The 25,344-nt window shown below is 46.4% G+C and overlaps 1 protein-coding gene across 8 annotated transcripts in view; it reads left to right on the top strand.

Annotated features, from left to right (window-relative positions):
- Window positions 1-25,344, top strand: part of arhgef1b (Rho guanine nucleotide exchange factor (GEF) 1b) — a 72,660-nt gene that overhangs the window by 39,493 nt on the left and 7,823 nt on the right. For 4 of the 8 annotated variants that reach the window (XM_063199689.1, XM_063199694.1, XM_063199693.1 and 1 more), the window contains 18 exons: window positions 6,830-6,859; window positions 9,264-9,363; window positions 10,092-10,191; window positions 10,944-10,976; window positions 12,034-12,231; window positions 12,548-12,692; window positions 13,957-13,971; window positions 16,403-16,570; window positions 17,813-18,009; window positions 18,362-18,508; window positions 19,195-19,277; window positions 20,346-20,468; window positions 20,976-21,095; window positions 21,554-21,649; window positions 22,020-22,094; window positions 22,456-22,531; window positions 23,479-23,643; window positions 24,262-24,349. In XM_063199689.1, coding sequence (XP_063055759.1) covers window positions 6,830-6,859; window positions 9,264-9,363; window positions 10,092-10,191; window positions 10,944-10,976; window positions 12,034-12,231; window positions 12,548-12,692; window positions 13,957-13,971; window positions 16,403-16,570; window positions 17,813-18,009; window positions 18,362-18,508; window positions 19,195-19,277; window positions 20,346-20,468; window positions 20,976-21,095; window positions 21,554-21,649; window positions 22,020-22,094; window positions 22,456-22,531; window positions 23,479-23,643; window positions 24,262-24,349 — 1,959 coding nt within the window. Of the gene's footprint in view, window positions 1-5,801; window positions 6,723-6,829; window positions 6,860-9,263; window positions 9,364-10,091; window positions 10,192-10,943; window positions 10,977-12,033; window positions 12,232-12,547; window positions 12,693-13,956; window positions 13,972-16,402; window positions 16,571-17,812; window positions 18,010-18,361; window positions 18,509-19,194; window positions 19,278-20,345; window positions 20,469-20,975; window positions 21,096-21,553; window positions 21,650-22,019; window positions 22,095-22,455; window positions 22,532-23,478; window positions 23,644-24,261; window positions 24,350-25,344 lie in introns of those variants that run through there. The other 4 variants (XM_063199696.1, XM_063199692.1, XM_063199691.1 and 1 more) reach the window with 4 other exon arrangements.

Here is a 25,344-nt window from a genome sequence, read left to right as displayed (position 1 = left end):
AACGCCATGGCAGCAATTTAGTGAGTACAGCAATAGGCAGTAGCAGAGAGAGAGAGAGATGACTGAAAAGGAGAGAGAGACAGAGAGAGAGAGAGAGATGACTGAAAAGGAGAGAGAGACAGAGAGAGAGAGAGAGAGAGAGAGAGAGAGAGAATGTGTCTGAGAAGCTGCTCGATGCCATGGCTGCGATTAGGCTTGGGCGATGTCCACCTAATTGGCAGCTGACGATGTTTACAGTGAGACGATGCGATGGACGATGACATCGTCGTCGTTGTTGGGGGGGGGGGGGGGATTAATATTCTTTTTTTATTAATTATATTATATTAATATACATTTCTTTTTGTCTTTCGCTAAGACACTATTTTAAAATATTTGCTTTAAGAGTAGGCCTAAGTCAAATAGGCTATATTAACAGTTTTCAAATTCTTACTTTTTTTTTTAAACCTCCTCCAGCTGCGCTACTCTGAGATGGTCACTCTGCTTTCTGTGAGAGCACGACCCCTCCCCCTCGCCCTTCTTGTCTCTCGTGTCACCATCAGCTGCTTCAAGCCCAACTCCACTGCGTGGCAACTTATTTTCAATAAATTTCACGATGCAGCCTACTAATGTAGCCTACTGCAGGCTGCTACTAGAGTTTGTTATTATCGGTGTAGTTCTATTTCAAGACGAGCTGTGTCACGGCGTTTTTGCACATAACTTAGCCATAGGCCCTACAGTGCAGGGAAGTTTGTCAAATGTAAGAGCTGAGAACCCACGCGTGCCCTCTCGAAGTTTAGCAATGGATTTTAGCCCGAGTTAGCAAATTACCCGACACTAATGTTTCCCACATAGCGAGAATTCATCAATGGAAACAATTGCGCGCAGACGTGGAATCGCTTGCGCTCCCTCTTGACACTGGGCTAATCAAAAGTGTAGCCTACAATCTTGTGTGGCTACTTCACAAGACCATTGCGGAGATTAAACATTTTGAGTTGAATTTCCATTAAACATGACATGGTAAACTGTCGCAATTGCTGAACAATTTGTTGCTTTCACGTTACTCCGGAGGGAGAACCAATATGCCCCATGACTCTCCGTTGTAGAAACTTTGGTCACCGAATGTAGGCAATCAGACACTTACTTGAACTCATATGCAGCAAACAATAGTAGGAACGCTTAGTTCAAAAGTGTTTTTTAATCCATTGCGGTTTTTTTCGTAGCTATAAGCACTCTGCTTGAGGCTTGTGTTGACAACCTCGGTCAGTTCAGTCCTGCTACCTGCGCATTCCGCTGCTACTAAGGGTTTTACGGTAATGTTTCAGTTCAATGCCAAGCACCGTAATGATGACAATAGCAGCGGCTTCAAAAATACACAAGTATAGGATTCCTTGGCATCACGATGTTTTGCATCCATCGTGATGCCAGCTGTCCAATCGCCGATGGACGATGACATCGTCAATCGGCACAACCCTAGCTGAGATGCAGTGAGTGCAACGGCAGACAGAGAGAGATGGAGGTAGAGACATAGAGGGCGCATTGAGGCCGACTGAGAACCGTGCCGGTGCCCGTTCCCGCACCTAATCACGAACCAGCCGTCGTGTTCACGCCACAGAAATTAGCGTTCACAACCTGGAAAGTTGGTTTGCAATGCGAACCGCAAAATACCTGTTTTTTTCCGCGAACCGTGATGACAACCGTCAGCAGGTTCATCTGGGTAACACAGTCACGTCCGGAAACCGTTCAGAGCCCGGTGTGAAAACAGGCGATTCGCAGATTTGCACTTAAGAGCCGGACGCAACTGGTGCGAGCACTGGCACCGGCTCCGTTCTGGTCAGCCTGAAAACCCTAAGACAGACAGACAGACAGACAGACAGACAGACAGACAGACAGACAGACAGACAGACAGACAGACAGACAGACAGACAGACAGACAGACAGACAGACAGACAGACAGACAGACAGACAGACAGACAGACAGAGAGGAGAAACTGCTCGACGGCGTGCCAGCAATACAGTGAGTACAGCAAAAGGCAGTAGCAGAGAAAGAGGAGAAGGCTGTGGCTGCAGGGACTGTGCAGTGGATACGGCACAGCAAGACAGAGGGTGTGAGAGATGGATAGATGGATAACTGAAAAGGTGGTGGCCAAGAAACTAAGGCCATGATGGAGATGCAGTGTGTAAAATGGCAACGGGGGCAGGGGCAGTGCAGTGGGAGAGAGAGACACATGAAGGAGAGTAGGGGGTATTGCAGAGAGAGAGAGAGAGAGAGAGAGAGAGAGAAGGGAGAGGGAGGGGGGTGGGGTTGTGCTCAATGTCATGGCCGGGATAACAGAATGCACAACAGCAACAGGCAGGAGTCAGGGCAACACAGAGAGGACCAAGGAGCAGTGCAGTGGCAAAGGGGAGTGGGTATAGGCAGGACTGGCAGTGGCCAGGAGAGTGCGGGGGTAGGGGCAGTGGAGTGGCCAGGAGAGTGTGGAGGTGTAGGGGCAGTGGAGTGGCCAGGAGAGTGCAGAGGTAGGTAGGGGCAGTAGAGTGACAAGGCCAAGAGCACAGAGCAGTCGAGTCATGGAGGGAAGGGCAATGGAGGCAGGAAGAGTGAGCGCCCTCACATGGCAATACCAGCAACTGAACTGAACTTAGGATGAGCTGTAAAAGTACATGCAGAAAAAAAATGTGTATTTACAGAGAGCAAGAGTGATATCTACATATGTAAAAGACAAGGAAGCAGAGGGCACTGCACGCACCACCACACTAAACACTATTCATAGCTGTGCACTGGGCAGACGTGGAGAATGGTGGTCAGCACGTAGCGGTTGCCACAGTCACTTTGACTTTTGAGAAGTTGCCAGAATAACACACACGTTGCCATTTAGTGCCCTGGTGAAGAGGAGAGAGAGTGAGAGAGAGAGAGAGAGCTGTGTTGGAGTGAGTCTCAGTTGGAGGAAGTGTGCCCTAACAGCTGAACGAAGAAAAAGAGGAAGAGAAGATGAAAGACTTGCACAATGTTGGTGCGTCCCAACTCTATTCATCTCGATTTTTTTTAGTTCAATGTTGAATTGAAGGAAAAGTTCTATAAGAAGCGTAGGAATGAATAACTACTTTTTGCCTTTTTCAATGAATCTTCTGGTTTCTGTTTCTCTGTCTGTCTCTCTCTCTGTATTTCTCTCTCTTTCTCTCTGTATGCCTGTCTCTCTCTCTCTCTTATCTCTCTCTCTCTCATCTCTCACTCTCATACGTATACTACACTTACCATTTCTGATCATCGGAAGCTTCACTTACTTCACTTCCTTTTTGAGAGAAGCAGAGTTGTTTCGCCACCAACGCCCAGTTACTGCGATGACATGCTGGTGCTTGGCCACCAATCTTCTCTACTTTTTTTTTATTTTATTGATCAAACTTTAAAACACACACAAAAAAGGTCCATGCAATACTTTACATTGTCCTATTGTACATAGTTTCCCTATAGGCCACCTTGACATCTCTAATAGAATATATGGTCCAGGAAATGGCAATAATAATCCTTCTCCACTTCTAACCACTTCTAAGTAGCTTCCTGAAAGCCCAAAAGTGCAAGCCTTGCTAGTCCGTGCCTCTGCAAGAGCCTGCACCACAGCTGTGCACTGCTGGCCTCCGTGGACCCTCTTCTACAGCTGTTGTAGGCTTTGTTTATATTCAGGGGAAACAAGGGAGCAATGATTTGGACGACAGGGTCAGTGCCTTTGGCTCCCTTGTGTTGTGCGTGTGCGTGTGTGTGTGCGCGTTTGTGCACGTGTGCGTGTTTTGTGGGAACAACGAGAGTGATCCTGTTCTGCATTTGCACTGCAGTGAGCACACCCATATTTTTCTTTTTCTTCCTCTTTCTTTCTCTCTCTCTCTCTCTCTCTCTCTCTTCTCTCTGTCTTTGTCTCTCTCTCTCTCTCCTCTGTGTCTCTGTCTCTGTCTCTGTCTCTCTCTCTCTCTCTCTCTCTCTCTCTCTCTCTCTCTCTCTCTCTCTCTCTCTCTCTCTCTCTCTCTCTCTCTCTCTCTCTCTCTCTCTGTCTCTCAAACGGCGAGCAAAGTTTTGCAAACAGTTTAGATCAGCCAAATCTTAACACAGTAGGTCACTGACCTTTGAATGACGACGCGGACACACACGCACACACACACACACCACACACGCGGACACACACACACACACACACACACACACACACACACACGCACACGCACACACACACACACACACACACACGCCGGCGCGCGCGGACACACACACACACACACACGGACACGCGGACACACACATGCACACACACGCAAACACGCGGACACACACACACACACACACGCACACACGCACACACACACCCACCACACATGCACGCACACACACACACACCCACCACACACGCACACAGCTTGCCAGCAGATGTTTGTATACAAAGGCACATGCGAAGATGGGAGCTGAGAATGCAGATAGTATATGTACATGCGGTAGCTATTTTTTTTTATATTAGATTTGATTCAACTTTGCAATCATTCCACATGTATGAATACAGTTAACGAAACACAGTATAACATCTAATCAGAAAATGTAAAAGATGATGGAGAAGAGGGACATGAGAGAGTTGCAGGAGATAGGCTAGGTATCTGTGAGCAGAACTCTCTAATTTTTTAGATTATGTTTGATTCCACTTTATCATTCCACATGTATAAATTCAAGTAACGAAACACAGTTTAACATCTAATCAGAAAATGCAAAAGATGATGGGGAGGAGAGAGTTGCAGGAGGGATAGGCTAGATGTCTGTGAGCGGAACTCTCTCTCCACAGTATAGGCAGAATATTATGCAGCCTCCGGCAGAAAAACACAGCACTGCAGGAAGCTAAAACTTATGCAGAAAAGATTAATTGCTTAGGAGGGATGTCTGAGGGAAGTGCGTGTGTATGTGCGTGTGTGTGAGCGTGCGTGCGTGCGTGCGTGTTTTAGAGGCACTGTGCTTGGCCAAGTGCTGTGCTGTTTAGAGTAAAGAAAGAGTGAGAAAGGAAGTGCAAGTAAGAGAAAGGAGAGAGGAAGAAAAAAAGAGAGTCGGAAGGTATAGAGTGAAAGGAGAGAGAGAGTTAGTTGGAGGGTTGCCGTGGAGGCTGGCGGTGATTCAGAGAGCAGGAGTGGAGACGGGGCAGCCACTGGAAGAGAGGAAGCAGGATGGAGAGAGAGGATGCAGTCAGCACTGCCACGCTGGCAGGAAGTAGCTCTCCCTCTCTCTCTCCCTCCCTCCCTCTCTCCCTCTTTCTCTCCCTCTCTCTCTCTCTCTCTCTCTCTCTCTCTCTCTCTCTCTCTCTCTCTCTCTCTCTCTCTCCCTCCCTCTTTCTCTCCCTCTCTGCCTCCCTCCCGGTCTCTCCCTCTCCCCCCATGGCAGGCTGCCAACTCTGGGGAGAGGGGGTGGATAAGGGGGGGCTAGATGAGAGTAGGAGGGAGCGGGGGTAGTGTTGATACAAAGCGGCTGGACACTGAAACACAGGGGAAAGTTAATCCAGCCTTGACCCCCCCTACCCCCCTTCCCCTGCTTGGCTCCCCTGTGCACCGCAGCACTGGTGCCTGCTGCTGACACCAGGGAAGCCAGGGTGTCTGCAGCACATGAGACGGAGAAAGGGATGAGTTGAAAAACCGACGTCCAGTGCACAAAAAGCCTGAGGGATACCTAATGAGGGATGGGAGAGATTGATGAAGGAGAAGTTGAGCGGGGGGGTCTTATGCATTAAGAAATGTCTGTGTCTTTTGCAAAGTAGGTGAGATCAAAGACTTGCAGAGTGGGTTCACGTGAAAAGCAATTGGGACCTTTCATGCAACAGCAGCAAACCTACCCACTCGCCTCCCCACTCGCCTCCCACTCTCTCACTCCGAATTGGCTCGGGGACGCTCTAGTTACAGTATGCCTTTTTGTCACACGGTCACAAACATGCCCTTCACTCCCTCATCGCACTGGACACAATCGTCCCCTTCTTCCCTTGGCCCCCATCTCTTCCTCTCCCAGCCACGCTGGCCCATTCAACTCCCATGACCACCATGACCTCACGTGCGCCCGCTCCCATTGGCCGGCCTCCCGCACGTGCCCGGTGAGCAGAGGGCAAGGATTGGCCGAAAGTGCCGGGGATTTCCCTCTTTCATTGCCAAAACACAGAAGGCCCTGCCCATCTTTTATGTTCATAGCAAAACATAAGGATCCTATTTCTCCCCCCCCCACATGTTCTTGCAGGCTTGTTGCATCAGACAAAAACATGGTTTAAAAGGCTGGCTTCCGACACCGGGCGGCTTTGTTTTCAGTTTGAATCCATCCGGAAAGAGACAGGGAGAGAAACAGCCTGAGGAGGAATAGGAAAAAGACTCAGATCGGTTTCTGCAAAACAGCCGGTGCATATTGTATCAAATTTCGTCTCAGACTAGATTTTTGAAAAGCCTTGTTTATCTTTTTTTTGCTGAGCGTTTTTGAAGAATAGAGATTCCTTGTTTTTCTCCAGTTTTGTTAGGGAGTGCATGCTTTTAATGCAGCCCCGGTTCTTTTAGATTTTTTTCTTTTTTCTTTTTTTTTTCCTCTTTTTATTTGCAAATACCAGAATATGTTCATTTGCTTCAGCGCTGAACACAACAACACTGCCTTCGATTTGCACGTCCGTCAGGAAAAGTTCAGGTTCCACAGACCCAAAACACAGTGCCAGAGTAGTCCAGAAAGAGAGAGGAAAGATGAAACTTAAATTCAAACGGTAAGACTGACAGACAAGACGACAACAAGTGCAGTCAACATGTCATCACTCCATGCCAATCTCCCCCTCTGCATGCTCTAATCGTAATTTGTTTTTCTCTCTCTCAGCCCAACGATCGTGGCCGACGAAGAGAAATGGTAAGTGTGCGTTTTGTTTTCGTCTGTGTGTGGATGCAGTGGTGTGCATGTACGTTGCACCAATACCCTGTAATATATTGTACATGCCTTCTTCTTATAATTGTTTGTGGTTAGGGTGTGACTCTTTCTTCTGCATTGCTCAAACTAAAACAGTCAAGTGTTGCGGTGCAGCGTACAGCAGATGCACTTAAAATGTGCAAATGACTTGCATGCAAATGTGTGACCAGTGTGCCGATGACTCTAGTTCCTGCTACTAGTTTGCATGCCGTTCTGCTCCGCGCAACATTAATGTTGTTTTGAATCGTGGGAGAGGTTTAAGTAGGTGCTTAAGTATCACTGTCCGGTTCATACGGGTGATAAAAGACATGCCAGACAGGAGAGCCTGAGAGATCGGAGGAGAGCTGAAATCTGAGCCAAATCTTTGTCCAGCTGCTCTTGAGTTCTGACACATTTGCTGCCTTCCATCATAGTGTTCTCAGACAGCTGAGAGAAGTTAGGATTGGAAAATGCATTGTGTCTGTTTTTTTGTTTGTTCTTATTTGCTCTGCACAGTCGGATGGCACAGTCTTGCATCAGTTTTCTCGCACTCCATCTCTCTGTCTCTTGCACTGCCTGTCGCTATCTACTGTCTGTCTCCATAACTCTGTCTCTCTCTGTCTCTCTGTCTCTCTCTCTCTCTCTCTCTCTCTCTCACTCACTCACTCACTCACTCTCTCTCTCTCTCTCTCTCTCTCTCTCTCTCTCTCTCTCTCTCTCTCTCTCTCTCTCTCTCTCTCTCTCTCTCTCTCTCTCTCTCTCTCTCTCTCTCTCCTTGACTCTCTTTCTTGCACTTCTCCTGCCCCCTCTGTCATCATGCTCTTTCCTCTTTATGCTGTAGCCAAAAAGCTTAGCTGCTCTCTCTGCGGTGCTCTACAGTGGACATCTCTATAGTCATCATTCTTTATAGTCGGCACTCTGCCTCCTCTCATTCCTCTTCTCTTCTCTTCTCTTCTCTTCTCTTCTCTTCTCTTCTCTTCTCTTCTCTTCTCTTCTCTTCTCTTCTCTTCTCTTCTCTTCTCTTCTCTTCTCTTCTCTTCTCTTCTCTTCTCTTCTCTTCTCTTCTCTTCTCTTCTCCCCACAATGGGCTTACTGATGATAACTCCTTCCCACCGTTATCTTTCTCTCTGACTTCATCATCCCCTCAATTATCTCTCTGTCTCTGTCTCTGTCTCTGTCTCTGTCTCTATTTCTGTCTCTCTCTCTCTCTCTCTCTCTCTCTCTCTCTCTCTCTCTCTCTCTCTCTCTCTCTCTCTCTCTCTCTCTCTCTCTCTCGCTCTCTCTCTCTCTCTCTCTCGCTCTCTCTCTCGCACTCTCCTCCCCCTTCTCTCTACTCATCTTTCCCCCTCTCTCATCATAACCCTTTCTCTCCTCCTCCTCTTACCCTTCCACCTCCATCTGCTCTTCCTCCTCCTCCTCATCCTCATCCCCACCCCTCTCCTCCTCACCTTCCTCCTTCCCCACTCCGGCTCCCCCTCTTCCTCCTCCCCCTCTTCCTCCTCCTCATCTTCCTCCTTCCCCACTCCTCCTCCTCTCCCTCCTCCTCTTTCTTCTCCTCCTTCATCCTGGAGCTTCTCCAGTTCTCCTCCTCTCTCCTTCAGTCCCTCCCTCTGCCTGCTGCTCCTCCCCCATCTGGTTGCTCTCCTCCTCCTTTTCCCAGCTCTCTGCTCTGCTCCAAACTTGTCAGTAGTTTTCATTCTTTCCCTGCAAAGGGAAAGTCAGGCCCGCAGGATCTTAACCATTGAACACATGACAAGGAAAGTGCAATATGTACCCAGTTGCGCACAGTTTAGGGAGATGTTGTTTCAAACAGCCAACAAATGCACAAGGAGAGAGTACCCAATAAGAATTAATGTCGATATGGATTTAGGAAAGAGTATGTACAAAAAATGAGTTCTGCACAATATAGCACAGTCTATGTGTAAACACTGTGTACTACAGGTACTGTGTAAAACAATGCAAGTAAGATGCAAACTGCTTGTAAGCAGAAAATTGAATGTTAGTTGGACCCTCCATGCCTGTAAGAAAGCAATTAAAGTTGCACTGTGTAGAATGGTGGCCAGAGTAGTTATTGCAACTATGCTGCTCATTGAAACGGTGCTGTCTACTGCCAAATTTGATTTTCATGAGTATTTACTAAATAATGAACAGATTTACTAATATGACCAAAGTGAAGTAAGCTTTGCAGCTAAAACGTTTTCATATATGAAAAGGGTACTTTCTCAGTCATAATAATTACTTAGAATTTGATGGTGGTGATGAGTATCAATGAAAAAAGGTAACATTTGTGAATGAGCTGCATGAATTCTAGCCTTTAAATAATCTCAAATCCTAACTTTTCTTGCTCTTTTTCCCCACCCACCCACAGCACCGCCATCTTCTCCGCCGTGCTGTACTACATGAAGCACCTGGGGGTGAAGACCAGGGCCACAGACAGCAAGAAGTCCCGGGGATTCTTCCGCAAGAAGGTACGACACAACCAGAGATTCTTTAAGTATATAGAGATATGCCAATGTAATGGGTTGCTATGGGCACCTAACATGACCAGGTTCCGGTCTGCCTAAAGGGGCGTGTCATAATACTCCAAGCATTGAATAGAACAGTCCTTAGGTCTGCCTAGGTCTGCCTAAAGGGGGATCCCCCCCCCCCTCCCCCTTGCAATAATAGAACCCGGAAACAATGGGCCAATGGAACCTCTCTCTCTACTCTGACACAACTCTTGACACTGCCTCTCAGCTCAATACCAACAGTCCCCCTCAGAACAGGCTTGTCTTAGCCTCCCATGAAGCTACAGTATACAGATGAGTCGAGCTTGGTCAAATAGAGAATTTGAGTACAATACCAGGTTTGAGTTTCCAAAGGAAAAAAAACCATGCACATCCGTCTCAAAATAGTCACATGAAAAATGAAAATGAAGTCCGCACACCAAGGCTCCCGTTTCTCTTATTTTAATGTGACGTTTCGGACAGCATGCCCCTCATCAATGTGCAGACTTTATTTGCATTTTTCATTCAATACCAGGTTTGTCCACAAGCACCCAAAACTCTTCAAATCGTCTCAGTGGTCATGTCTGATAGCACAGCTTAACCTAGTTGGCAATAACCGTAGGTCGCTTTGGGTAAAAGGGTCAGTTAGCTGTATTGTAATGTTATGTAATGCAATGTAATATAATGTAATATATTGTAACTCATTACAGGACAAGAAGGAGAAGAAAGAAGAGCCCAAGGTGTCCAAGCCGAGGACCGTACTCCCCAGCATCCTCAGAGAAGCCGAGAGCTGGATGAGAGGGGGAGGAGGTACGTATGGACACCCCACTACTGCCCCCCTCCCTCCCCTGCCCACACGCTCCCCTAAGCAGCCATGTGTTCCCAATCACCCATCTCGCCCATACCCCCCCATCCCTCCACCCCAGCTTGCATAGTATATCCAACACATGGGATACACAACATGCCATTATTCAGGTTTCTCATCACACATACAGTACTGTGGGTCATGGGCTTAGAATCATGGCCATCCTCATAAACTCAGTTTGTTGTTTTAATTAAGTAATTGATCACTCCGTTATGTTTGGTTGATGTGTCCTAACTAATGTCCATGAATGGTCATATCATGAGCCAGTTAGTTTAGAAGCACAAGAAAAGACTAGCCAAAGACAAGTGTTGCCTAGTCACACTGTCCTTCTCGTACTGCAGGTGTAGGTGTAGTTCGTATTTTATCATGCATGGAATTGTAAAATTAATCAGTAGGATGTAATCAAATGGGATATGGTTAAAAAAAACTCCTCAGAAGATCTCTGCATTCATTATCCAGAGTTTATCCATAACATATCCACGTGTAATTAAACTAAAATGTGCTTTGGATATGGCAGTAAATGTGGCCAGTGAGTCCCCATTGAAATAGTGTACCACCTTTCAGTTATATTGGTAACTTTGCATCAGACTGCACATCTTAAAAATCTAATACCTTCTTCTTTTGTGTTACAATGTTTACTCCGTTTGATGAACAACTCTGGGAAACATGTTTGTCTGGTCATGTTTTGTGCTTTCAGGTGATATCAAACCACCTAGATTGGACAATGAAGGTATCACAGCCTGACGAAAAAAAATAAATGTCACTCTCTTACTTCTTTTACGTTTGTTACCCTCTGTAACCGTAGACTCCCAAAATGGTCCCTTTCCCCTTTTTTTATTACTAATCAAATCAGTTGCATGTGTGCATGTATCAGGTCAATCCAGTGGTGTGTTAGAGGCTAGAGGTTATTAGAACGACTTGGGGTTTTTCTGGGAGCCATCAACTCTGTGGCATGTTTTTTTTCTCTCTCTCTCATGGATGCAAATTTCTATGAGGATAGGACGCTGACAGTACAAGTGTGCACTGTGGTGGGATTTAAAACAAATTCACATGCAAATCGGTACTGCAGCGCACACGGCAAAGACCAATTAAAAATGGTTTAAAGGCATAAAAGCAAACATTGAAGTCTTCTCATTATGATCATGGAAAGAGGTACAAAAAAGTTATCCGCAAACGAACGAGGATCCACAGCGCTTTATGTCTGTCAGTGTCTGTCCATCTGTCCTGAAGGATCTTGGGGTTGAGGTCTTCACTCTCTTATCTCTCTGCTCTTGGGAAAGACTAACTCTCATTTCTGTCACAGATCACTTCCAGTTCCACCTCTTTCATACTCTTCATTCCCTATTTGGTTGTTCTCCTCTCCCACCTCTTCACCTTTGGCCTTCACCCGACCCTACTCTTCACTGTCTCATACAGTCTCTGTCTCTGTGCCTAGTAGTGATTGTATAGTTCATCTGTAGTAATACCACACATTCTTAGTGATGCCTTATTAGATGAGCTATTGCATTATAGCTTAGTCTCTCTTCAAAATGCTCTTTTCTTAGATTCTGTTTCCACTATACATTCACTCTTCCCTCTTCTCTCTCTGTCTACCTCTCTCTCTGTCTACCTCTCTCTCTCTCTCTCTCTCTCTCTCTCTCTGTCTACCTCTCTCTCTGTCTCTCTGTCTCTGTCTCTCTCTCTCTCTCTCTCTCTCTCTCTCTCTCTCTCTCTCTCTCTCCCCCCCCTCTCTCACTCTCTCTCTGCCTCACCCTCTCTCTGCCTCTATCCCTCCTTCTCCGCATCAGGTGATAAGGACAAGTCCCACGAGAGGAAAGGCTCCAGTGGCAACGCCCCCTCTCGTGGCCTGGCCCCCGACAATAGCGCCGCTTCCTTATCCGGCAGCCGCAAGTCGGGCTCCACGGGCTCCAACAGCCAGGCCAGCTCAGACATCAGCGAGGCCTCCACCATCAACATCAGCGTCATCCCCAGCCCCGACAGCATCGGTAAGCCAGGTATAGGTCACACTGGGATAGTTTGGGTTGAGCCATTTGTTACGGTAGGAAGTCTTGAATGCGTTGTGTAGACTTTCATATGTTTTAAGGCCAAAACACCAAAGGGGTCAGTTCAGATAGTTGTGCTCCTACTCTTCCTTGACACAAGAAGGCGTTTTTGATTTTTGCCTCTCAATTTTCAATCTCAATCTTGGACTATTTTGATTTCGCCTCTTAGTCTTCAATCCTCAATCTCAGTCTTGAGAGTGTTGGCTTGTGGGAACTGTAGTTTCCTTAAAGTTCCCTCCTTCCTCGACGTTCCCTCCAGGGCCGACAAGCAGCCGCTCGGACTCGCAGTCGGTGTCGGAGGGGGGCGAGGTGTCCCCCGCCAGCCAGCCGGGCGCCTTCCCCTGGGACGCCGCGGGCACCAGTCCCAGCGAGACGGCCGTGGAGGAGGCCCAGGACAAGGACAGGTGAGACGCAGGGACACCACCAGGCAGACAAATGTCTTCGGAGACAAAGCAAAGTGGACAGGGCTAGGGCTAAAATATACTAACTAGAGTACACACAATGGCATGCAGTATGCCTTATGTGCAAGCATTAGTGTACGTAGTGTATCCAACCAATCAGTTATTATAAGGCAAAGAGTTGCTATAAACAAATGTCCTAACTGTGCTGACTGACGGAGCGTGGTAAGACTCCCTCAGTTCTTTGTCCAGGCTAAGGGAGCGTGGTAAAACTCCCTTGGTGCTGCGTCCTGCTGTGTTGCTTTCCCTTGCTCTCGCTGCTGCTAGGCTAGCAGTGCTAACGGCCTCGTCTTCTCCCAAAAGAAAACCAAAGACGCCCACAGCAGCAAATGCCTCTCCCAGACGCAGAGACCGTTTTTTTTCCACACCAGGACCCCAAAACCTCCAACCACATCTCCACTGCAGCTTCCCTCCTCTCCTCATTCCCCCTCTTCTATTTGTTTGTCTCCTTTCTCTCGTCCTTTTTCCAACTCCTTCCTTCTGTCTTCGTGGTCTTTGCTTTGTGTTGTCATCGCTGTTACTGTACGTCTGGTCTTTTCTATGTGCAAGTAGCGGTCTGTCGTTGCCTATGTCAGTGCTAGCTAGCTTCCTGTTTCTTGGTCCAGGGTCTCTGTTTGGCAAAGTTTCCATGTTTTGCAGCCATCAGAAGCTATTTATCTGTGTGTGTGTCGCTTGTACCGTCTTGTCCTCCTTGGTGTTTTGTCGCAGCAGCTTCAGACTACGGTTCCCGTGATTAGCCTAGCTTCTGTGTCCCGGCCACATCTTGCTTTTTCAGGTTCTTAGACACAAACAATGCTCCTATATTTATCTATCCGTTTAGAGGCTTCCTGTAGGAACTGCCTTGGACGTGATAACATCAGCGGGGAGGAGGAGGGTGGTGGGGGGGGGTGTATTATGCTGGTCTAAGGAAGCCTGATGTGTTGACTTGAAATGGGTGATGGTTAATGGCATGAGAAACATTATTCTGATTGCATTACATATTTGGAGCTTGTTGCTGGCCTGGGTTGTGTCTTGCAGCGTTGTGTTGCTGCTGTTGTGTGCTTTAAGCTCTTGCGCAGTCATGCTTGGACTTGTCTGGCTCTGAAGGATTGCCGCTGTGTTGTTGCGAAGGTGCTTACTAGGGTCTGGTGTGTTTGGAAGGCAGGGCAGGGATTGCGGGTGGTGTGTGTGTGTGTTGGTGTAACTGAATGCTGTCACGTGTTTTTCACAGACACAAAGCCTCAAGGTGGGTCCTCGGCGCTCAGCTCTTACTGGAAAGATCCCACACGTGACGCACACACACTGACACACTCTGACTCACACTCACTCACTTTCATACACACTCTTACACGAATATTCAGGAAGACACACCCACCGTTGCGGTATAGGCATAGTGCATTCCATTTGCCTCTGAGACTGAGTTAAGTCATGACAGTTCAATGCAGGGCCACTGACAGCTTTTGCCAGGCTCAAGACAAAATCATCTGAATGGGCCCCCCATCCAATGCATACAATGTAATGAAAATCCAATTTTAGGGCCCCTCTCTCAGTGGGACCAGGGCAACTAACCCCTTTGTCCCTCCCCTGTCAGCTTTCCTAGTTGACAGAAGAAGATCACAGAAGAGAAGAACTTGAATTAGCACTGTGTTACTAGTAGTGGTTGGTGAACAGTGGCTGACGAGGGAGAAAAGAAATTCAAACTAATTAAGTTGTTCACCGTGCTGTCTCAATGGCCTGAAAATTGAAGAATGAGCATGGTCACAGCCAAATGCAATAAACCGGAAGTGCATTTTGTGCCATTTTGATTGTGCGCCCAAACTCAGTCAGTCCTCGCTGGTTAGAATGGAAATCTGTTGCACCTGGTGTAGTCATAAATTACACAATATTAAATTCCTTACCTGTAGGCACGAGAACAGAAACTATATGACAGTTCCATAATGCATATTTTGATTCATTTCACATGACTGTTACCATTACGCAACATGTATGTATGCACCACAGATTTTAACCCAGATTTTAATGAACAGATAAACATCAAACCCACAGCAAATGGAACGTACTATTACAGATTGCATGCAACACACACACACACACACACACACACACACACACACACACACACACACACACACACACACACACACACACACACACACACACACACACACACACACACACACACACACACACACACACACACACACACACACACACACACACACACACACACACACACACACACACACACACACACACACACTGCATGGCTAAGTATGTTCTTCTCAGTTGTTTTGGGCTTGTTGGGTATGTGGATGGAGGAGTGCTGATCCGGATGCCGATACTGCCCTCCTGTGGTACCCAGCCTGTCTGTGTGCCAGCCAGGAACTGTGCTTTGGAGAGATGCTGAGATGTTCAATTAGTGCCTGTTGAAATGCACATGCACATACACACACATTTTACACACACGCACATATGCATGTGCGTGCACACACACACACGCACACACATTTTCCTACTACACACACACACACACACTCACACACACACACACACACACACACTCACACACTCACACACTCACACACTCACACACTCACACACACACACACACTCACACAGTGCACACCACACACACGCACACACTCCCTTCTCCGATCCTCAGGCTTGGTTACAGCGATGTGTTGATGTTTGGAGCTTAAACGGCCTGTGTCCATGTAATGTGACCACTGCAGGGAGCAGTTAGCTGTTGATTGCCATGGAGAGAGTCATTTTATTAGCCCGTGGAGGAGCGTAAGATAAGAGCTGATGGAAATCTATGAAACTGTTGTGTTGGTTATCGTTGAGATTTATAACAGGTTCACTGTCACAAACTTCCTCCATTTCACTCTTTTGTTCTCTCTTCAATTCTTTTTTTTTTCCTCACCCCGTCTTTGTTTCATTATGGTCGTTCCACTCGCCACTCTCTTCTGGTATGTTCTACCACTTTTCTCTCTCTCTCTGCTATTCTTTCATTGACACTCTCTCTCTCTCTCCTTTTTTATTTTTCAACATTTTTGTTGCTTTCCCTCCTCTCTGGGTGTCTTGCGTCACATTTTCTGTCCTATTATTTCTTTCCACTTTCTTCTGTCCTGTCCTCCATGCTACCTCTCACCCATGCCTTCCAACCCACTCCTTTGTTTTACCCCATCTTCCTGCTGATTTCCTCTCTGCACCTGTCCTTCCTATCCTCCTCTTCTCTTCTCTTCTCTTCCTCCTGTCTTGTCTGTCGTCTTCCTGTCCTCCGCTGCCCTTTCTTCACTGTATCTTCTTCTTCTTCTCCTATTCTGCACCTACCTCATTCTCTCGTTTGTGTTGGTTCCTCCTGGTTTCTTTGCCTTCCTTCTGTTCTTCCTCCCTCTCCTGCTCCTCCTTCTCTCCTTCCGGTCCCCCCGGTCTCTCTCTCTCCTCTCTTCCTTCCTCCATCTCCTCTCCTCCTGTCCTCTTCCTCCTCCTCCTCCTCCTCCTCCTCCTCCTGTCTCCCCTCCTCCTCCTCCTGCCTCCCCTCCCGGTCTCTCTCTCCTCTTTTCCCCTCTCTCCTTCCTCCTCCTCTCTTCCTCTTCCTCCATCTCCTCTCCTTCTGTCCTCTTCCTCCTCCTGCTCCTCGTTCGTCCCCTCCCCTCCCGGTCTCTCTCCCCCAGGGATGTGAAGCGCAGTACGAGCATGCGCGTGGAGCGCCGCCCGTCTTCTCGCCGGAGGTCGGGCCGCCAGAAGCAGTCTCGCTCTCGCAGCGACGTGGACCTGCAGACCGCCGCCGTCTCCCCCGCCACCTCACCCCCCCCCTCACCCTCCCCCCGGCCCCGCCTCTTGTAAGGCAGCCCTAACACACATACACACACGACATGACAACACACCCCTCACACAGTAACATGCTGATCCTATATATATATATATATACTCCTATATATATATGTGTATATATATATATATATATATATATATATATATATATATATATATATATATATATCCCCCAATATCAGACATAAACAGCCCAGGGGTGCATTTCTGGAAAGCGTAGTTGCTAACTATGTTAGCTACTTTGTTGGTTGCAATGCAATTTCCCATTGGCAACTACCAAAGTTGCTAACGGTTAACAACACTTTCCAGAAATGCACCCCAGAGGTGTTTAACCCCGAGCCTTGTCCGCCCTGCCTGCTCCAGCCACCCCCAACCTAACTGTGGTTTGTATGCCTGTTAAAGCATCATTAACCCTCACTCACCTTGCAAGTGACTTAACAAAATGAGAGGTTTTTGGAGCATGGATTCACACAATATTATGTTGAAGTGAAATGACAGGTGTGTGTTCCTCAACACGGTAGTTTCTAGCCAGTCTTGGTTGGGTTGCAATGGGTAATCGCATTGAGAGCAACGCAGCAGAGTACTGTAACTGAAACGTTAATTAACCACAACGTAAAATGTTACTTACTAATAGCTTTTGAGAAGTGCACTATCGTTACTAGTTGCTATGTCAACAGCTATAAAGCTTCTGTTTACATTTCTGTTTTGCATTTCATTTCCTTGTTATATGGAGGGATTCATGTCCATTCATGTCCATTGGAAGGACATGAATGCAGGTTCAGGTGTGTTGCTATTGTCAACAGTGGCAGCGCACCCCCTAATTTTTCATCAAGTTTTTTTTTCGTCTGTTTTGTTTTTGTCTTTTTGCCTGTAAAAAAATTGTCATTTACCCAAGTCATATTATCAAAAAGGGTTTAGTTAGACCTCACACATCTACATAGAATGCATACTTCTTTTTAATGCCACTGAATATTTAAGATTATTTTATTAACTTAATTTAATGAACTGTGCTGCCCTCTATATATATTGCGTTTTATGTGTTTTTAATGTGCGATTATATGTGGATTGTGGAGAAGTGTCATGCAAGACAAATTTCTGTGCAAACAGGCGATAAAGTTTATCTTATCTCATAAGGTACTGCACTTCTTCTGGGAGCTCCTCTATCCAAAAAGCAACGTCTTCAATCTCCACAAACCCTTTATGTCTTGCCCTGAGTACTGACGGCTTGTCCTTCTTGTCATTTCCCTCAGTACTGACGGAAGTCTGCCGGTACCCGAGGTGGCTCCCGCTGGCTCCGCCTCTGGTCCCTCCCCCCAGCTGATGGAGGAGATGGAGCCCCGCCTCCTGGAGCTGGAGCAGGACCCGCCCAACTGGAGGGAGCAGGCCGACCCCCGGGAGCTCAAGGAGCTCAACAAGAAGGAGACCAAGAGGCAGGAGGTCATCAACGGTGAGACACAGGCCACGTTCTCTTTTTAGATGCGTCCTACCCATCTCTATAAGAGGGTATGTCCGCCTGTCGGACTTGTTTTTAGAAAGTGCGCTCGACTCTCAAATATTTCTTACAAGGTCCTCGGGTGTGAACAAACGAACGGCAAAGTTCATATTTAGTAGAAAAGCCGTACTCTCGGGCGTGTAACGCCATTACACTCTGAAGAAGGGCTCTGCCCGAAATGTTCGTGGGCGAATAAACAAAGAAGAAATCTGAAGAGTGCTGTCCTTCGCTTCATTCCTCATAGGATCTGTCCCTCCAGTAAGTACCATAGCTCATCTCTCTCCTCTTCTTTCTCCCTCCTCCGCAGAGCTGTTCATGACAGAGCATGCTCACGTGCGCATGCTGAACGTGCTGCAGAACATATTTGCGCGGCCGATGGAGAGGGAGGGGCTCATGCACCCCGACGAGGTGGCCGCCATCTTCCCCGGCCTCGACGACATCATCGAGTTGCACAGTAAGTCGAGTTGGCATAGTCCACATGGCACTGCATAGCCAGGACGCACTCACCAGAACTGTGGCCATGTGGTTGGCATTAACCCATTGATGTCTAAATCACCTGCAAATACCCCTGCTAAATGCCTAAGCCGTTTTTTTGGGAAAAGATACTGAAAACCTAAATATCCCAGCCTCTGATGAACATAAAAAAACATTAAATTGTATTTAAAAGCTTATCTTGCATTACAACTTGTTCATTCATCTCTCACATACCAAGATGTTAAATAAAAAAATCTTGAATCTCATGATCCACGGGCACTCTAGGCACTTGGTTCAGTGTTGTGCTGTGCAGCATCTGACATCAATGGGTTGAAGCAGCCTGATGTATAGAGCAGAGTAACTTAATCATTATCCCAGAGGGAAAATGTAGATGTCCAGCAGCATGACACTTGATACGCATCCCTCAAATCCAACATATTTCTCATACGACAGACATCTGCACACACATTATGTATACTACACATTCCAAAAATACATGGACTCTTTGAAAAGTGTGGCAATCCAAGTCGAAAAGTGTCTTGATGTCTATTTTTGGTGGTGGTGGTGAAAGGATGAATGAATGAGCAATTTAATGACCATTGTCCAAAATGTGGTTGAGATTTGACCCTCGTCACCCTGAGTGCTGTTCTTTTTCCCTGTCTGCAGATACCTTCTATGAGAACCTGAAGAAACTGCGTCTGGAGGACAACTACATCGTCAAATCCATCTCCTCAACGCTCCTCAGCAGAGTAAGTAGACAGACCTCCTTCTTAATTCCTCGTATTGCTTTTTTGACTTTGACTTTTTTCTTGCTTTACCTTACAACACCTCCCCTCACCTTACCTTACCTTACCTTATAAATGACTTACGGGCTCTCTTTGTCTGGAATTAAGGCAGGAGGTTCAGGCTGCCTTCATTCCAGACAAATGGAGCCCGTAGGTCATTTATACCCACCAGTACATCCCTGTCCAATAAGAATCCACCTGTAAAACAACTGCACTCTGTCATTGCACTTTACCATTGTATTCTATTTAAGAATATGAGGGGGTCTTGTCTTGTCCTATGTCATGTTGTGTTTTTGTCGTGGGGTGATTGTATTTGTATATTGTGGGGTTTTTTCTGTTTTTGTAACTATCAGACGCACTGTCAATGGCACAAAACAAGTTTCTGCAAAGACATAAATATCTACTGTATCTATCTATCCATCTATCTTATCTTACCTTATGACATTAGGTCTGCACTCGGCTTCTCCTGTCTGAGATGCTTTTGAGCCACTGTTTATCTCTTGTAGTTGTGGTCTTCTCTTTTTTCTCAATGTCCCCTTTCTTGTGAATTTCAAAGGTTTTAAAAATGTATTTCTGTTTGGCCAGAAAGCTACAGCAGCAGCTGTGCCCGACCACCTGTGATCACTCTAATGAGACTGAGCAGATTTCAGTTCTTTGTTCCGCGTGTGCTGTGTGCCTTGAGGAAAGTCTTTGAGACCGAAAGCTTGGCAATTAAAGAAAAAAAACATAAATGATTTTGAGAGTGCAGACATTATTTTTTTCTATGAATTTCACAGATTTATTAATGTCACCTTTTTGTGATTGTGGTGTAGCCTGTGTAGCCTCTTAGTGCAGATGGGGCCTATTCACTACATTCTGGAAATACTCAACTACATCACAACAACATTGCTATGACATTACCGAGAGCCTTAAGTGACAGATTAAGACATAGCCATCGCAATTTTGGTGACAGTACGGTTATAAACATGGGCTCTGTGCAAAGGAGTTAAATGGCCAGTAAGTTGACCCTCTATTCTCCTCTCTGTCCTCCAGTTCAGTGGGCCCGATGGAGAGTTCTTCCAGAAGCTCTCGGCACGCTTCTGCAGCCACCAGTCCTGGGCGCTGGAGCAGATCAAGAGCAAGAAGAAGGACCCTCGCTTCAACACCTTCATCCAGGTAGCCAGCGCATACATGCACCTAAGCACACAAGTGCGTGCTCGCATACTTGCATACACGCACTCACACACACACACAACACACAAAACACAAACACACAGAGATGTGTGTGCATACGCACACACTCTGGTCTTTGCATTTAGACTTCATTCATACATATTCATGTGCAAATTTCATGTTTGCTTCCCAAATGATGCTCCATATTAAACATATGTGAAATCTAACAATGATTGCGTATGTGTTTATTAATGTACATACAGTAACAAAATAGAGTAAGAACCTGCATAAGCACAGATGATCAGAAATGGACAGCGTTGACATTTGTGTCTTTCTTTTCGTCCGCTATCTCGGTCCTTCCTCGTGTGTCCTTGTTCTTTCTCTTCATCTTTCCCTCTGCCCCTCTCCTCTATCCATCTCTCTGTCTGCCCCTCTGTCCATCTATCTGTCTGTCCTCGTGCCCTCTCTCTCTCTCTCTCTCTCTCTCTCTCTCTCTCGGTGGCGTATCAGGAGGCAGAGAGTCGTCCCCAGTGTCGGCGCCTGCAGCTGAAGGACATCATCCCCATCGAGATGCAGCGCCTCACCAAGTACCCACTGCTGCTGGAGAATGTGGCCAAGAGCACAGAGAAGGTCTCACAGCACCACTCACACTTTTCTCTGCCTATTACTGTTGGGTAACACTTTATTTAATGGATGCATAAAAAGCATTATAAAGACTTAGTAAATAATTCATTAATGATTAAAAAAAATGATTATAAAAATATGAATGTAACATGCACTAAGTCTTCATAATGCTTTTCATAACACATTAATGTGTTACCTACTATTGTTTTAACTATGTTTTTCACTTAGCTATTCACTGACTTTTAGGGAAATACATTATTTTTAATATGTTTTTACTGTACTTGTTTCATCTATGTATTTCCTGTTTCTTTTCACTTTTGGTTTTATCTACTCATCTACGATGTCATTTTTAATGTGGTTATGATGGAATTTTCTATATAAGCACATTGATCCGTCTGTTGTGTGAAATGCACCATATAAATAAATAACTCTTTAATCTCCCTTGTGTTGCGTTGTGTTGTCAGGAGGAGGAGAAGCACAGTATCCAGCAGGTAGCCGAGGCCTGCCGCAAGATCCTCAACCACGTCAACGAGGAGGTCAAGAGCATGGAGAATCTACTGGTGAGAACACACACACACACACTCTCTCACGCACGCACGCACGCACGCACACACACACCCTAAATCATGTCATCAAGAGCACGTCAGCAGCATGGAGAACCTACTTGTGAGGGATAAAGCGCACATGCATACATTCACACAGAGCAACACACTCACACACACTCACAGACACACCTAATCATATGTCCACGTACACATACTGAATTGAGTAAGATAATTAGACTGGGGTAACAAAGGACAATACAAATGGCTTCCAGGGCTCTGTCCTTTATTAATTAAATAGTCCCTGTGCACACAACAAATGCTAAATGTGTACAATTCATGTTTGCATAATGATGACATCTAAATTATGGATGTTTTATTTCTACAGACCTTGAAAGACTACCAGCGGCGGCTGGACACCTCAGGGCTAAAGCCTAGCAATGAGCTCTACATGGAGTACAAGGTGAGAGGAGTTCAAGGCCAGCCCTTCACCTCCACAATACAATCCATTAAAGCTTTACTGGCATGCCAACATGGGTTTCATGTTTTATACAGAGCATGGCCAGAGCCAGTGCATTAGGCTTTATTTAATAAAGAAGCGAAATGTTATGCAGTGTGTGTATGCATGTGCAATATAATGTGCCAGTAACTGGAGAACATGTATAGCAGGTTTTCTCTCTGTGTATGTTGAAATTTTCTCTCTTTCTCTTCTCTCCCATCATTATCTCTCTCTTTCTCTTTCTCTTTCTCTTTCTCTTTCTCTCTCTCTCTGTCTCCGTCTCTCTCTCTCTCTCTCTCTCTCTCTCTCTCTCTCTCCCCCCCAGTCTATTGACCTGACGACCAGGAAGATGTTGTACGAGGGGCCTCTCATCTGGCGGGTGACCAAGGAGAAAGCTCTAGGTAGATAGATCTTGCCACTTTTCATTTTAAACATCACTCCTTTTATTTCACTTCTAATTACTCCATTACGCCATTTTTTAGGGCCGTTCATGTTCATATAGGGACTAGGGAGCCATAAGTGAACCGGTGTCCATCAAAAAAGTTTAATTAAAAAAAGGGGACTTTACTGAAAAGTAGATGTTGCATCTCAAGAGGCATTCCCCATGTGCAAATAAATAAAAAAAGTGTATTAAACTCCCTGTGAACTTTTATCTCTCTTGCCTAACTGTGAACTTCTCTCTCTCTCTCTCTCCTTTGTTATTTCTCTCTCTCTCTCTCCATCTCTTCTCCATGATCTGTTCCTCTGTGTCCCTGTCTGTGTATAATTTGAATTCCCCTCATGTCTCTGTGCTCATCTCCTCTACCCCTGCCACCTTTACCACTCCCCTGCCGCCTGCCTGCCTGCTATCCTTCCCTCTGGCCACTCTCTCTACCCCTTCACCCCCCTCTCTCTTTCTGTTGCTCCTACTGTCCACTCTGTTTCTCATTATCCTCCCTCTCCCCTTATTTGTCTTTCTCTTTTTCTCTCATATTTCTTTATCAATCTCTCCATGTCTCTCCCCCCTTCTCTACCCCTCATCCTCTTCTCCATCCCTCTCTCTCTCCCCCCTCTCTCTCCTTCTCCACCCCCTCTCTCCCCCACTCTTTCTCCTCCTCCTCCTCTTCTCCATCCCTCTCTCTCTCTCTCTCTCTTTCTCCCTTCCTCCCTCTCCTTTCATCTCCTTCTCTCTCTCTGTCCCCCTTTCCCTCTCTCTCTCCTCCTCCTCTTCTCCACCCCCACTCTCCCCCCTCCCCCCTCTCCCTCTCTCCTCCATCCTCTCCTCCTCTTCTCCACCCCCTCCTCTCTCCTCCTCCTCCTCTTCCTCCTCTTCCTCCTCCATCCCTCCTTCCCCCTCCACCCTCCTCAGATGTGCAGTGTGTGTTGCTGGGTGACCTCCTGGTGCTGCTCCAGAAGCAGGATGACAAGATGCTGCTGAAGTGCCAGAGCAAGAGCAACGTGGTGCAGGAGGGCAAGCAGATGCTGAGTCCTATCATCAAGCTGGAGTCCGCCTTCCTCAGGGAGGTCGCCACAGGTGCGAAACCGTCTTGAGTCTGTGGAGTGTGTGTGTGTGTGCGTGCGTGTGTGTGTGTTTTGTGTGCAGTGTATGCGTGCGTTCGTGCATGCAGGCTTTTGTGTGTGTGTGTAGTGTATGCGTGCATGCAGGATTCTGTGTGCGCGTGCGTGCGTGTAGGCTTTTTTGTGTGCGTGCATGCATGTGAATGTGGTCACAGATGTGACAAAATATCTCTCAGTTCAAAGCGATGCCTTTGCACTGTGGACAATGTGCAGGATTGCTTTATACAAAATATCCCTCCTTATAAGTGTGCGTGTGTGTGTGCGTGCGTGTGTGTGTGTGACAGAGTTCACTGGGTTTAGCGCTTATACTTTAGGGTTTATACTGCGAGACTGCAGTGTTGCCATATGGATTATGTGCCTCATTAATTTGAACGTTTTGTTTATTTGGCACATAAAGTCTGATAATTGGCCTGTCACACATACAGTATAATGTAATTTAGTAGTAATGCACAAGCCTGTATCGCACACACATTCACTAACTTAATTTTACTGACTCTCTCTCTCTCTCTCTCTCTCTCTCTCTCTCTCTCTCTCTCTCTCTCTCTCTCTCTCTCTCTCTCTCTCTCTCTCTCAGATCGCAAGGCCTTCTATGTGATCTTCACTTGGGAGAGTGGTGCCCAGATCTATGAGCTGGTGGCCCAGTCTATGCAGGAGAGGAAGAGGTGAATGAGCACAACTCTTCTGCCCTGATTCCACCGCCCCTCTCAGATGTTAAACTTCTTTCCTGAACATTGCATATTACACATTTCACTGTTGTGCCTCTCTACATTTTCTGTCTGGTCCTTGCTCAAAAAAGAAAAAAAAACAGTCCGACTTCTGACACACCTGGAAGGTGCACAAAGTTCAAATCTGTTCAACTTGTTTTCCTTACATTGGTTGGTTGTGTAGTAACAGTGGCTCTTGAATAGCTGAATTTCAAGCAGTAATGGTGAAAAATGGAATGCTGTATGTAACTTGGCAACAGTAAACGAACCTTGACATCTCCCGCGATTGCTTATTAGCCACTTCGATTTCAGAATACTAATGGCCCTGCCTGTGTTTCGGAGGCAAAACAAAACTATGCTGTTTGGACGGCACTGTACTCGATCTAAGCTTTTAAAATGTTGTTGGCTTTCACCCTAGAGCAGTGGTTCTCAACCTTTTTTTGAACAAACGCCCCCTAGACCTCATCCTAAGCCTCCCAACGCCCCGTAGACCCATCATAAGCCTGCTAAACGCCCCCCTTGGTATTACAAAAATCTCCTGCTCCCAATGTCAACTAAGCCCCACCCCCTCTCAACTGTATCAACGTTTAAAGTGTAGTTCTATTGCCATGCATTGTAATAATAACTATTTGAAATCCCTATTATATTGATTTGAACCACAGATAGTTAATGTCATCTCAAGACAGTGCTGATGGTATGTGGCTCTGTGATTGGCTTAGTGGGCTGAGTGAGTTGGTGAAGTGTCACATTTTTTAAAAATGTATTTATTATTTTTTTCATGTTTTTTCATATTTTTTTATGGTGATTGGCCAGGTGAGCTGTCACTCAAGTTGTGCTTGACATAATTTTCCTGATCATCGCATTGTCATTGGCCGCTTCAATTCATGCTGGATGCTGTTTCCACTATGGTTGGCTCCATGAGCTGTCACTCAAGTTGTCCTCCCTCCCTCCCT

Source organism: Engraulis encrasicolus, chromosome 5 (genome assembly GCF_034702125.1).
Source record: "Engraulis encrasicolus isolate BLACKSEA-1 chromosome 5, IST_EnEncr_1.0, whole genome shotgun sequence".
NCBI lineage: Eukaryota > Metazoa > Chordata > Actinopteri > Clupeiformes > Engraulidae > Engraulis > Engraulis encrasicolus.
Note: the sequence above shows the minus strand (reverse complement) of the source record. Positions and strands in the feature narration are given on the sequence as shown.